The sequence below is a fragment of the Mizuhopecten yessoensis genome, unplaced genomic scaffold (assembly GCF_002113885.1).
Source record: "Mizuhopecten yessoensis strain PY_sf001 unplaced genomic scaffold, ASM211388v2 scaffold10751, whole genome shotgun sequence".
In the NCBI taxonomy this organism is placed as follows: Eukaryota; Metazoa; Mollusca; class Bivalvia; order Pectinida; family Pectinidae; genus Mizuhopecten; species Mizuhopecten yessoensis.
The window spans coordinates 561046-572443 of record NW_018408703.1 but is presented as its reverse complement, the minus strand read 5'-3'; the positions used below and the strand labels follow the sequence as shown (position 1 = coordinate 572443).

The following is an 11398-nucleotide window of genomic DNA, read 5'->3' as shown; positions in this document are numbered from 1 at the left end:
GTGGGCTTGTACCATTTTTTTTTATCCGGATATTGGCAGCCAATTGATTTTGTCAAAGTAGGATATACAGTTGTGTAATGAATAAACATATTTGCAGCACTCTTAATATCAAAGAAAATATCAAAAATCTGAATTTTCTTTCATCTAACCGATATATTTTCGTTCTTCATTTTTGGCGAAAAAAGGTGAAAAATAGGCCAAATTTAAAAAGTTTCATTCTCTCAATTCAAGATGGTTAGCTGACGGCCATCTTAGTTTTGCGATCAGTCCCAAAATACCATATGCATAACTAAGTATCATCGGAGATTCCTCCTGTACATTCTGAGAAATAGCGCTAAAAATCTTTAACTTCCAAATTAAAGATGGCTGCCTTTGGTTTTGCAATCAGTCCCGAAAAACGAAATGCACAACTATGGATAATGGGGAACTTTCATGTGAAATTTGAAAAAGATCCCGTGAGTACTTTCTGAGAAAAAGCGCTAATAATATTTGTGTAAGGGCGGATGCAGGGTGGTTTGAATAGCCAACCATCTGATGATGGTAAAGCTAAAAATAATGTTAAATAACTATGTATAACGGATGTCGTTGCTGTGCATTCTACACTGCATTGTGGTGCTCACCATGTTGATGTTATATTGATAGCAGCTTTAGAGCTCATCGAATTAAAATAATACGAAACTTGCAATGTTTTTTCGCCTTTCCATGGAATACGTGTAATCATTATGTTGGTGGTCGGGTGTTGCAGTGGAAAGGCGCACTTGCCCTTCACCAAGGCGCCCGGGGTTTGATTCCCCGATCGGACGTGAAAAGCTATTGGGTCACCTGCCCGACCACGCGAGTTTTCACATGGCACTTGCAATGTTTTTTCGCCTTTCCATGGAATACGTGTAATCATTATGTGGGTGGTCGTGTGGTGCAGTGGATAGCGCACTTGCCCTTCACCAATGCGCCCGGGGTTTGATTCCCCGATCGGACGTGAAAAGCTATTGGCTCATCTGCCCGACCACGCAAGTTTTCTCATGGCACTCCGGTTTCTTTCCACACTTAGACCCCCCGCGCGCTAACATCAGGGCCAACAAGAGTGATTAATATAAGTTGACATAACTTGTTTCATAATTGTTGTAAAATAAATAAAGTTTATTATTATTAATCATTATGTTATGGGTTTTTTCAAAGACAGTCTTGTTGCTTATAGACCCAACATAAACTCCTCGAAGTAAACACGTCAAGTCGTTGTTTACAGACTGTTGTCAAAGTGTAGCAGTGCCCGCTCTGTTACAGATAGCGGTTCACACGCACAGACGTCAGGTTACATGTTACCGATTGTAATTTACATTCATTTTAGATAAGTAAGATGCAGGTGTGAGTAGATTTGGCTGTTGACCTATGTACACAGCGCATCTGTTTGAACTCATTTAGACGTAATCAATGACAAATACTTCTACCAACTCTTATGGATTGTGAAATATCCTACTTTAAAAGATAAGAAACACCGTTATCTTCTGACTATTTAAACTAAGGTGGAGAGTGCCTTGGCATTGTACTGACGATCCTATTCAGGAGTTTTCTGATGGGTAAGTAAGCTTTCTATAATATATATGTTCCCTTTTACATTTATCGGTTTGACCATGTGCATTAATACCAGGTTGATTGTATAAGCATAAATATTACTATTCGTAGATAATATTATATTACTCTGCCAGTGTCAAAGAAAACAAATAGACGCTGATGATGTGATAATAATATTAGCAAATAAACACCAGTCAACAGATTAACATACCGTGAATCCCTCGTTGTTTGAACGCGAGTCTTGCGATTGTTAGTTTGGAGTTTTACGTCCTCGCATTTAGAAGATCATGAATGTTAACACGTTAATATTACTTGCCAGGTACCTACAGTTTTCACGCCTCTTTCCTGGTCTGCCTTGTTGGCATACACTGTAAGTATTGTCACTGCAATAATTATAATCCATTTATGAACAAACAAAAACATCATTTCATAAGATATTCCTTTTGAAACATGTGTGTTTGATGTACAAGATGTGTGTCTCTTGGCGTCTCCTGCATTTTTGCCTCTTGTTTGGTCTTGAATGTACATAATCATATAGTAATGGCACAACAAATAAATCAAACAACTCTATCATGTATTAAAATGTTTTACAGTAAACGGTTTGTGACAAGCCGGATAATAAGTGTAATGTTCATTTCTTATAATGTCAGCATGTAAAATGCGCGTATGTGTGGTCGCGAGAGAACAACTTCCTCACTGCGTTCACTTCTACCTTTGGTTAAAAATAACTTGGTTATTTCTTCTGACCAATTTTGTTGCCTATTTTGTTTATAACAATTGCTTTGAAAGTTCTAAAATCTATTAAAGCAGTCAAGTTTCTTCCGGTTGCTGTTTCATATCAATACACTGTACAATGTAATTGTTAACATACCCGTTTAAACAAGACTTTCTGCCGTATCGCAGGTACCGCCGCTATACGATGTTTGCGTTGTAATGACATCTCACAACCAAGTCAATGTAATTTTATTGAAAACTGCCCTCACGGAGAAGTACGTAGAACATTTGCTATGTTCATTATTGTATTAAATGTCAGTTCGCAGAATTGAAAATCATTAAAATTATTGTATTATTTTCACTTCAAATATTACATATATCAAATATATCAGATACATTGTTGTTAAAAATTAAGAATTCTCATAATAAAAACATAAATGTTGCATGTATACACAGTCATGGTTTGCACGTTGGTTGTAAGGAGATGTACGTTTCCGCAACAGCAATGACAACATTCTCCATTGACAATTAATTTATTCCAGCACAATATATATAATTCTTAACAATGAAATAGAGGCACAGGTCAATTGTGGGTTTTGTTCGTGACCCTAACTTGTGAGTACTGTATAAAAAACGATATTTCTACGTTGAATGTCCTGTTCAATGTATATATGACCTACCATTTATTTTCATTCCAGATATGTGTGACCCAATCTTACCAAATTGGAAATGGGGCAACCTATTTCAACATCGGATGCATGTCTAAACAGGTAAATAACAACGATCATAGAGATGATAATGGTCCAGCGACCAATACGTAAAGGTGTAATTAAGGATGGGAAAAAATCGGTTAAGCCATATGTTCGGTCCTTTTCTATGGAGTAAAAATTCGAAAACGGTGATTGAAATTTCGTATACATGCTTTTAAATTAACGTAATAAATAAACGAAAACATCTTTAAAACTGTCTTCACTCTGTTCGCCTCTAACGTTCTTACTTTTATGTCATGCCTTTTAAGACACATGCATAAATATATCGGTGTAAAATAAATATATATCAACAAAGTCTTTTTTTATTTGGCTTCAAGAGGTGTTTTTTGACTTCTCAACATAACCACACATCTGTCGTCACTCGGACAGACAACAACAGAACACACAATGTATGTTCAGAATGCTGTTACGGTGACCTTTGTAACGCCGCCGGGTGTGGTACAGATGGTAGGTCGTTATTTCGTATAGATAATTTACATTGTATAGGCCTGTATAGGCCTGTCAAAAGACGTGAGCGCGTGGATGGGTAATTTCCAACTGATTAAATTCAAACTACATAGGCAATTTAGTTACAATGATACCTCGGATGGATAACCATCATTATCCGACTGTAACTTACGTTGCTTTGCCTCCTGATTTAGTTTTGTTAATGTAATCACAATTATCTGACCATAATATACTTATATCCCGGGACTTCACTAATGCAATGCTAAATGCATTCTAAGATGTTTTATTGCAGTCATTAATCCACCAGGTATGTTGAATTATTTCTCCTTTAATATCAATTACTCACAATATTTAGTATTTTTTCAAACAGCTGCTCATTCCACGTGTGACGTCAAAGACGCCAAAGTTACTCAAATTCGTACAATGGAAGGCGATGCTAAAATATCAAATAAATCGAATTTCCTTAAACGAAGTGAAAAGTTTGAGGCTCACCACTTTTAAACGAATACTTTTTACGCTATGATGTTCTTCGGTGTGTTATTAAATCGTTACTATTTGTTAAGGATTTCCAAAACAGAGGGGACCGGTATGTTTCAATTGTCCACAATCACGTGATCCTGCCGATTGTGACGTCATATCAGTTTGTCATCAGGGACAGGTAACGATATTACATTTTGCAGTATTTACAAAGTATAGTTTCAATTAAAATTTTGTGGAAGTTTTATCAACGGAAACTATATTTATACACTGCAATTTAAAGGATATCGGCAATTATGTTGCCAGGTATGTTCATCTTTATACAAATAATTATTTACATTATAAACATCAGCGAAAAAGGACCATGGACTCGCATAAAACACCAGAAAGGTAACTTATTTTATAGGTTTTCCGTTTAGAAAGAACTCAGTTTTAACATTTGTACTTTTAAAGGTCTGTCATGTTGAAGAAATTTACGAGTTCGGCGATGTATTCTACAAAACCAGCTGTGTACAGAATACTGTGAGTACTGTTTTGTTTTCGGACCCGTTGTTATAGGCTGCAAGAAGGTAACATAAGATTCACAGCAGAGTTTCAGTTTTATTGTTCATTGAATTGGTTTTGCTCACACGTTTATTTGGTATTGTTTTACGGCTCATTGACAATTTATGTTCGGTTTGGTTTTATTTTGTTTAACGTCCTATCAACAGCTAAGGTCATTTAAGAGCATGCCTCCTTGTGTGATGCGTAGGCGTGCATGTGTGAATGTGTACCGGAGGCAGGGTATGTTAGTGTACTCATTTAGCACCAAATATCACTGTCAAAATAGACGTTCAAAAAATATAATGAAACTCAATATGTCAAAAGATGTCAAAGATGAAAACAAACGAAGGGAATTGCGTGTTCGTTCGCCATGTGTACGTTCCCGTACTGGTAATTTATAGCTCATTCAACAATCGATGCATGATGACTACTTGCTTATGAAGACCTATCCAGACATTGATGGCAATAAGTGAAAAGTCAATTTCCCCATGATTAGTAAAGAATTTCTGAACTACAAGTATGACACATTTATATACAGAACTATGTTAGTGATAAGGTTAGTGGGTTATCGTGCGGAAGTTCCAAATTCCTTAGCTTATCTTTCCAATCAGGACATTACCAGTTCACAGGAACCAAACAACTGTTTACTGATCTCGTGATATCTGTGGCCCTATCATGTTGTATAAATGGCATTATGTCGACCCTTTAATTCATGGAAACCCAACGAAAGGAGGTGGGGGTTTAAAAATACAGAAACTAATTATCACAATTGCAAAGATATTAACCATTCGTTAAGTGGTTGGGCAGTGCTGGAAATGTTGAATGCTTGTTGTGATCGCAAAATGGCAGCACCGGATGATGTTGTCTTTACAGGGAGTTGAGAAAGATATTGACTAGTTGCAAAGGCCCTATAACCATGGATAATAATTTATGAACCGCTTTGAGACAACCTACGAATTAGGTTGTGATAAAGCGCAGTATATAAGGACCTCAAATTTTTATTTTATTTTACCATATTGACATGAATTGTGAATAAAGTGCAATACATTTTGGCAGAGCTTATGTTTATAGTCATTGCAACTCATACGATCTTTAAGGCCCATTGGCCCATCGTGAACAGTTTGTTTACAGGTTTTTCACATGCAATCATATAAGTGATCAACAATCGGATTATGCCATTCCCAACTAAAACAAAACATGTAGCCAGTAAACCTTTACATAAGTATCTAGGCCTTTGCTAATTGCAGTGAACTTTTAACAGTTTGCCTAAAATGACCTATTTGTGTGTGTTACATTGAGAGCGAAGTGGAGGTGGGTCGGTAATATTCAGTATTTTCAGCTTTGTTTTTGTTTATTCGTGGCTGGTAGACATTGCATAACCTTATAAGGGTTACATACACCAGTCAGTCATTGAGTTCATAACGGCCTCTCAACACAGAATTGGTCTTTAAAAAGGTAGATAAAACATGCCAAAGGCAAAAGTGGCTATCTATTGTTAGTTATATTTGTTAACCGTTACGAACAGAAATTTGATATTAGAAATTGGTTATTATAGAGAATATTGACTTTATTATATATTGGATAATTAGTATAAAAAAATGCAATAAGGAAGCAAAATTGATTTGATGATATTCATGTTTGAAATATGTTTGTAAACATTTCTTTTATTTTAGGCGTGTTTTTTTCTTGCTCCTTATGAATCTGATTATAATTGTAATCCTAAGTATTTATGTACATTTGAATGTATATGTTATATACTGTTCAATTTAGGATCAGCAATGTGTTTCTCCTCCTGTATTTAATCCGGTGGAGATTGGCAAGCGGTCTACTACACAGGGAAACTGCTTCTCCTGCTGTTCGGATGACTTTTGTAACACCAAATGTAAATATCATAAGATTTATTGCTTTATTAACTTTATTAAAATAATATCGGTTACCTACTCATCCAGCTGAACGCTGCACACTTGTCATTATAAAGACCGCATACAAGCAGCCTCAGTGTCACACACATTATTGATTGTCCACCTTTTCCATTTAACATGTCTCAAGAAAAAGCTTCCACTTTTCTGTATACTAGGGTAATATAGGTTAGGTTTTAAGAATTAATCTATCCTTATCGATATCAGCCATGTTTTTATTACGAGGCCACACTTTCATGTTACATTAGCACACGTACCAAACGTTCCAATTGATGTATTTGTTCAGAAATGCTCACTAGACTTAAATGCAGAACTACCCTTCTGCAAGCACAGGTTCAAAAATAGTTAAACTTAAGAAAATCATCAAATGAATATTTAAGTTGACTTTAGCCGGTTTCTTGATAATTGAGATGGTGAACGATCATCGAACGAATGTTTAATATGTAACGTCACTGAAGTCAATCTACGTCAAGCAAAGGGACTTCTTTCTTTCTTTTTTTTACGCCGCATCGTCAATTTGCTATTTCGAGCAAAACCACACAGAAAAAGGAATATCTATCTACTCTGGAATGTATAAAACGTTGCGTTGTTAAATCCAATTGTAAATTGTTTCTGTATTTTTTTCCAGGCAATGTTACTACAACGGCTGTACCATCAACGACGCCGTTTTCATCACTGGCGCCAAACGACAACGGTAAGTATAGTAAATGAAAATGAAATAATATCGCTTTGGTAACATTCTATGTATCAATTAATTAAGAATAGGATATTTTGCAACGGAATTTCTATATCGTCACTCTTGTATTTTCCAAAACTTTTGAGCTCAAAATGGACCGAAATAAAGCTACAGGCAAAATATCAGTATTTATGACAATAAGTCATTCAAAAGAACCTGTTCAAGATTAAACGCATTTAACCGCTGTGCATTTGAAAGTCAAACACGTTCATTACGTTGAACGTTATAGCCATAATCTTAGCATTCAACTTGCAAAGAACCACCACCCTATAGCTTTTGTTTATATACATGTAACCAAATAAGACCATGAATGAGGGTCAAGATCATTCAAATGAAAAATAATTGATAGCCCTTCATCGAGGTATGCTACTGGCTAAATATCAACAGTTTTGACTTTTTGGTTATGCAAAAGATGTTGTTTAATGATTGTAAACATATTTGAACCTCACCCTTGTGACCTTGATTACTGGTGAAGGTCATTCATTTTCACTAAATTGGTAGCCTTTTATCCTATCATGCTAGTGACCAAATATCCTCATTCTGGGCATTATGGTAATTCAGAAGTCGTTTTAAGATTTCAAACATATTTGACCCCTGTGACCTTGAATATAGTTCAAGGTCATAAAGTTGAACTAAGTTAGTAGCCCTTCAACCCAGCATGATACTGGCTAAATATCATCAGTCTGGGCATTTTGGTTATTCAGAATAAATTGTATAAAATTGTTAACATATTTGAACCCTGTGACCTTGAATAAAAGTGAAGGTAATTCATTTTAACAAATTTGGTAGCCCTTCATCCGAGTTTGCTGCTGGCCATATAGTATCAAACTAGGCCTTTAGGTCATTAAGTAAAAGTTGTTTAAAGTATCTGACACCGGACGACAGACAGACGCTTGATGCCGGACCACGGCATAAGCTCACTAGGCCCTTAGGGCCAGGTGACCTAAAAGTTATCGAGGTAAAGCTACAGGCAAAATTTCAGTGTTAATGATTATAAGTCACTCAAAAGAACATGTTAAAAAGTAAACGCATTTGACCGCTGTAACTTTGAAAGTCGAACACGTTCATTACGCTGAACAAACTTCAAAGGCCTTCATCTTAGCATGCAACTTACCAAATACCACCAACCTAGACCTTTTGTTTGAATGAAATATGATCAATTTTACGTTATGCACAAACTAAATAAGACCTTAAATGTGGGTCAAAGTCATTTAAATGAAAACTCTTGATACCCCAAGCATGGTCCTGTTTAAAGGTAATTCTGATATTTGACCCGTGATCTTGAAAATAGGTCAAAATCATTCATTTTTACAAACCTGGTAACCCTTCATCCATGCATGCTACCGACTTACTATCAACATGCATGGCTTTATGGTCATTCGGAAGATTTTCAACACATTTGACCCCTGTGACTTTAGCGTTAGGGTTAACCCTAACCCTAATATAAGACAGTCATTCATTTGGACAAACATGGTAGCCCCTCACCGACGCATGCTACTGGCCAGATATCAACATTATGGTTTTGTAGATTATGTCGTTTGAAGGTTAAGATATTATTTGACCCCTCTGACCTTGAATATGAGTCAAGGTCATTCATTTAAACGGACGTTGTAGCTCTTGATCCCAGCATGTTACAGGATAAATATTATCATCCTTGGCCTTTTGGTTATTCAGAAGAAGTAATTTAAAGATTTTGAACATCCTTCGGGCCAGGTGAGCTAATAATGATTGATATTTGTTGTGCCAAAAAAGCAGTGAGGAGTAATGTTGACGAGACCGTAGTGTCGGGTGTTTTTTGGATGTCGAAGTTATGCAAAAGATATTGCTAAAAAATGATCTTGATCTTCAAAAATAACGTTGTTTTTTACAGGTTTCCAGGGCAAGGAGTTTTTCTTGATGTTTATGAGGAATTTTATGTATAATTACGATTCGAATTTAAGTGCTATTGTAACTTTCTTTGCACCCGATGCTCAAATCAAGTTGACCACAGCCTATAATTCAACATCATATAATGTATCTGGCCCTACAAAACACATCGACATAGACGCAAACATGACCATGCGGGAAAATGGGAAGTCAAGCAAAGGGATCATTCTGACTTCTAACACACCCGTATCTGTCAGTGCATCAAGTTTAACTCGATGTTGTTTATCGGAAGATTACATGACCCTGCCGATAGAGAGCCTTGGTTCATCTTATATTGTTGGAACGTCCAAACCAAGTCACGATTTTGGAAGCTCGTTCGCTGTAGGATCGCCGTTCGACAACACAGTTGTAAACATCACACTGAGTTCCTCTGGTGTATATGGACTTGGTCAGTATCAAAAGGAGGGGAACGAAATGACTGTCGTACTGGACAGATTGGATACATTTTACGTTCAGACACAAAACGATGATCTTACCGGTACACGTATCGAGAGCGATAAACCCGTGGCGGTGGTATCTGGTAATCGCTGCACATTTGGATTTGAATTTTGCAACTATGTCGTGGAGTATCTACCTCCTGTGTCCACATGGGGTTTCAGATTCATGGTTCCACCCATCAAGAGCACTAAACGAGGTTACCAGGGTTTAGGCAGGATCAGGATTGTCTCGTCGGTTAATAACACGAATGTCAAGATCAGATATCAAGACATTTTTTCAATCGCAACCAAAACATATAGAATATCAACATTTTTAGATATAGACACAATTCCAACAAAGGCGTACACTATTTCTAGTGATCAACCTGTACTCGTCCTACTGTTTCCAATAAGACAATCTATCGGGATGACTTTAGTTCCATCCATTAATCAATTCTCACACGGGCCAGTTCTCGTCTCTCCTCCTAATGTAACCTCAAGCTTCGATAACTACATCGCAGTCACTATTCGGACAAATGACGAGGCGGGTCTACAGCTTCTCGCCGTTAACGGGACGGACTTGCCTAATTTTGGATCATTGAATTTTCCTGATGCTGACGGTGAAATATATAGCTTCATTACGGTATCCTGTAACAATACCAAGACGTGTGTTGTCCAACATACAGACAACAACGTGGCGTTTAGTGTTATTGTATATGGGTTTAGAAAACCCTTCGAAAAGCGTAAAGCGTCTGAAACGTATGCATATCCAGGAAATCTTAAATTGTAGCTGTAATTGATCACGAATAAAAATGTTGCAAACGATTTTATCCTGTTGAATGTTTTGTTTTTATCGACAAAAGGAGATGTTATGGTATTAAATACAGTTATAATGCTGAGTTGATATTGCTAACAAAAAACTTTCTATTCCTACAAGCGGTTCGTTATACTCGTATACGTCTCGCACCTGTTCGTTTCTATGATGTTTAACGCCCTCAGAGCAGCGAAATCCATTTTAAAACAGGGGACGCCACCGAAAGGAAAGAGAAGCAAAGTTAGAAAAGAGACCTAAAGTAATGCAATGTGTAAAGTAGGTCAATGTTGGTTTCTAAAATATCATTTTTAAAGAAAAGATACAGAATAAAACGCAAAGTCGATAGGGGTCCTACAAAAGTCGTCTTTTACGATTACTTGCAGTGGGATAGAATGACCGGTTCCCGAATAGCGGTATATAGACAGCTATGTTATAAAAAAGGCATACTCATGAAACAGGGATGGGATTTGGGCAGAGGCGTTACAACAAACACGTTCTTGGTTTCCATTCTTTTAATTATTCCATTTGTGGACATCAGACTAGCTGGAAGAATCTTGCACCCTACAAGAACACAATAACGAACGTATAAGACAACATGCAGTAGACACCACCTTGTTACTAAACCATTACACTGTACCTATTACAAGGTTTCATATCATTATCTGTATAATTACATCTATCATTTATTATTAATCATATTTCATACTTATGATATATTTCACAATATATTTACTAATTTCATTGACTTTATATAACAATGCTCATGGACAAAATAGACTTTATAACCTATTTAACTGGCTAATATATTACACATTACTTAGACCAATAACATATATCATTTGTAATATACATTGTTTATATTATATATAACTGTAATGAACTTACTCTATCAATGCGACATGGGTTCCCACATAATCCTGATAATCCAGCATATATAACTGCAGGCGAATCTGAACAAATAACCAATGACTCTTTACACTACTTGCAAGAACAATTAATAGCCGTTACATCGTAGTATGTAATTGATTTAGTCTGATATATTTACATTATCATTAAAATAGAAATAG

At 36.3% G+C, this 11398-nt stretch overlaps 1 protein-coding gene across 2 annotated transcripts; it reads left to right on the top strand.

Annotated features, from left to right (window-relative positions):
* The first annotated feature begins 1486 nt into the window (after positions 1-1486).
* Positions 1487-10337, top strand: LOC110462129 (IgGFc-binding protein-like). Of its 2 annotated transcripts, XM_021515966.1 has the most exons (10): positions 1487-1574; positions 1889-1939; positions 2473-2558; positions 2982-3053; positions 3371-3500; positions 4064-4158; positions 4431-4499; positions 6291-6402; positions 7068-7133; positions 9046-10337. In XM_021515966.1, exons 1-10 carry the CDS (start codon positions 1571-1573, stop codon positions 10305-10307), a joined length of 1947 nt encoding a protein of 648 aa, XP_021371641.1. In that variant the 5' UTR covers positions 1487-1570; the 3' UTR covers positions 10308-10337. The 2 variants fall into 2 exon arrangements, with proteins under 2 accessions (XP_021371641.1, XP_021371642.1); XM_021515967.1 differs by lacking the exon at positions 2473-2558 and having other exon boundaries at positions 1548-1574.
* Positions 10338-11398: the final 1061 nt, after the last annotated feature.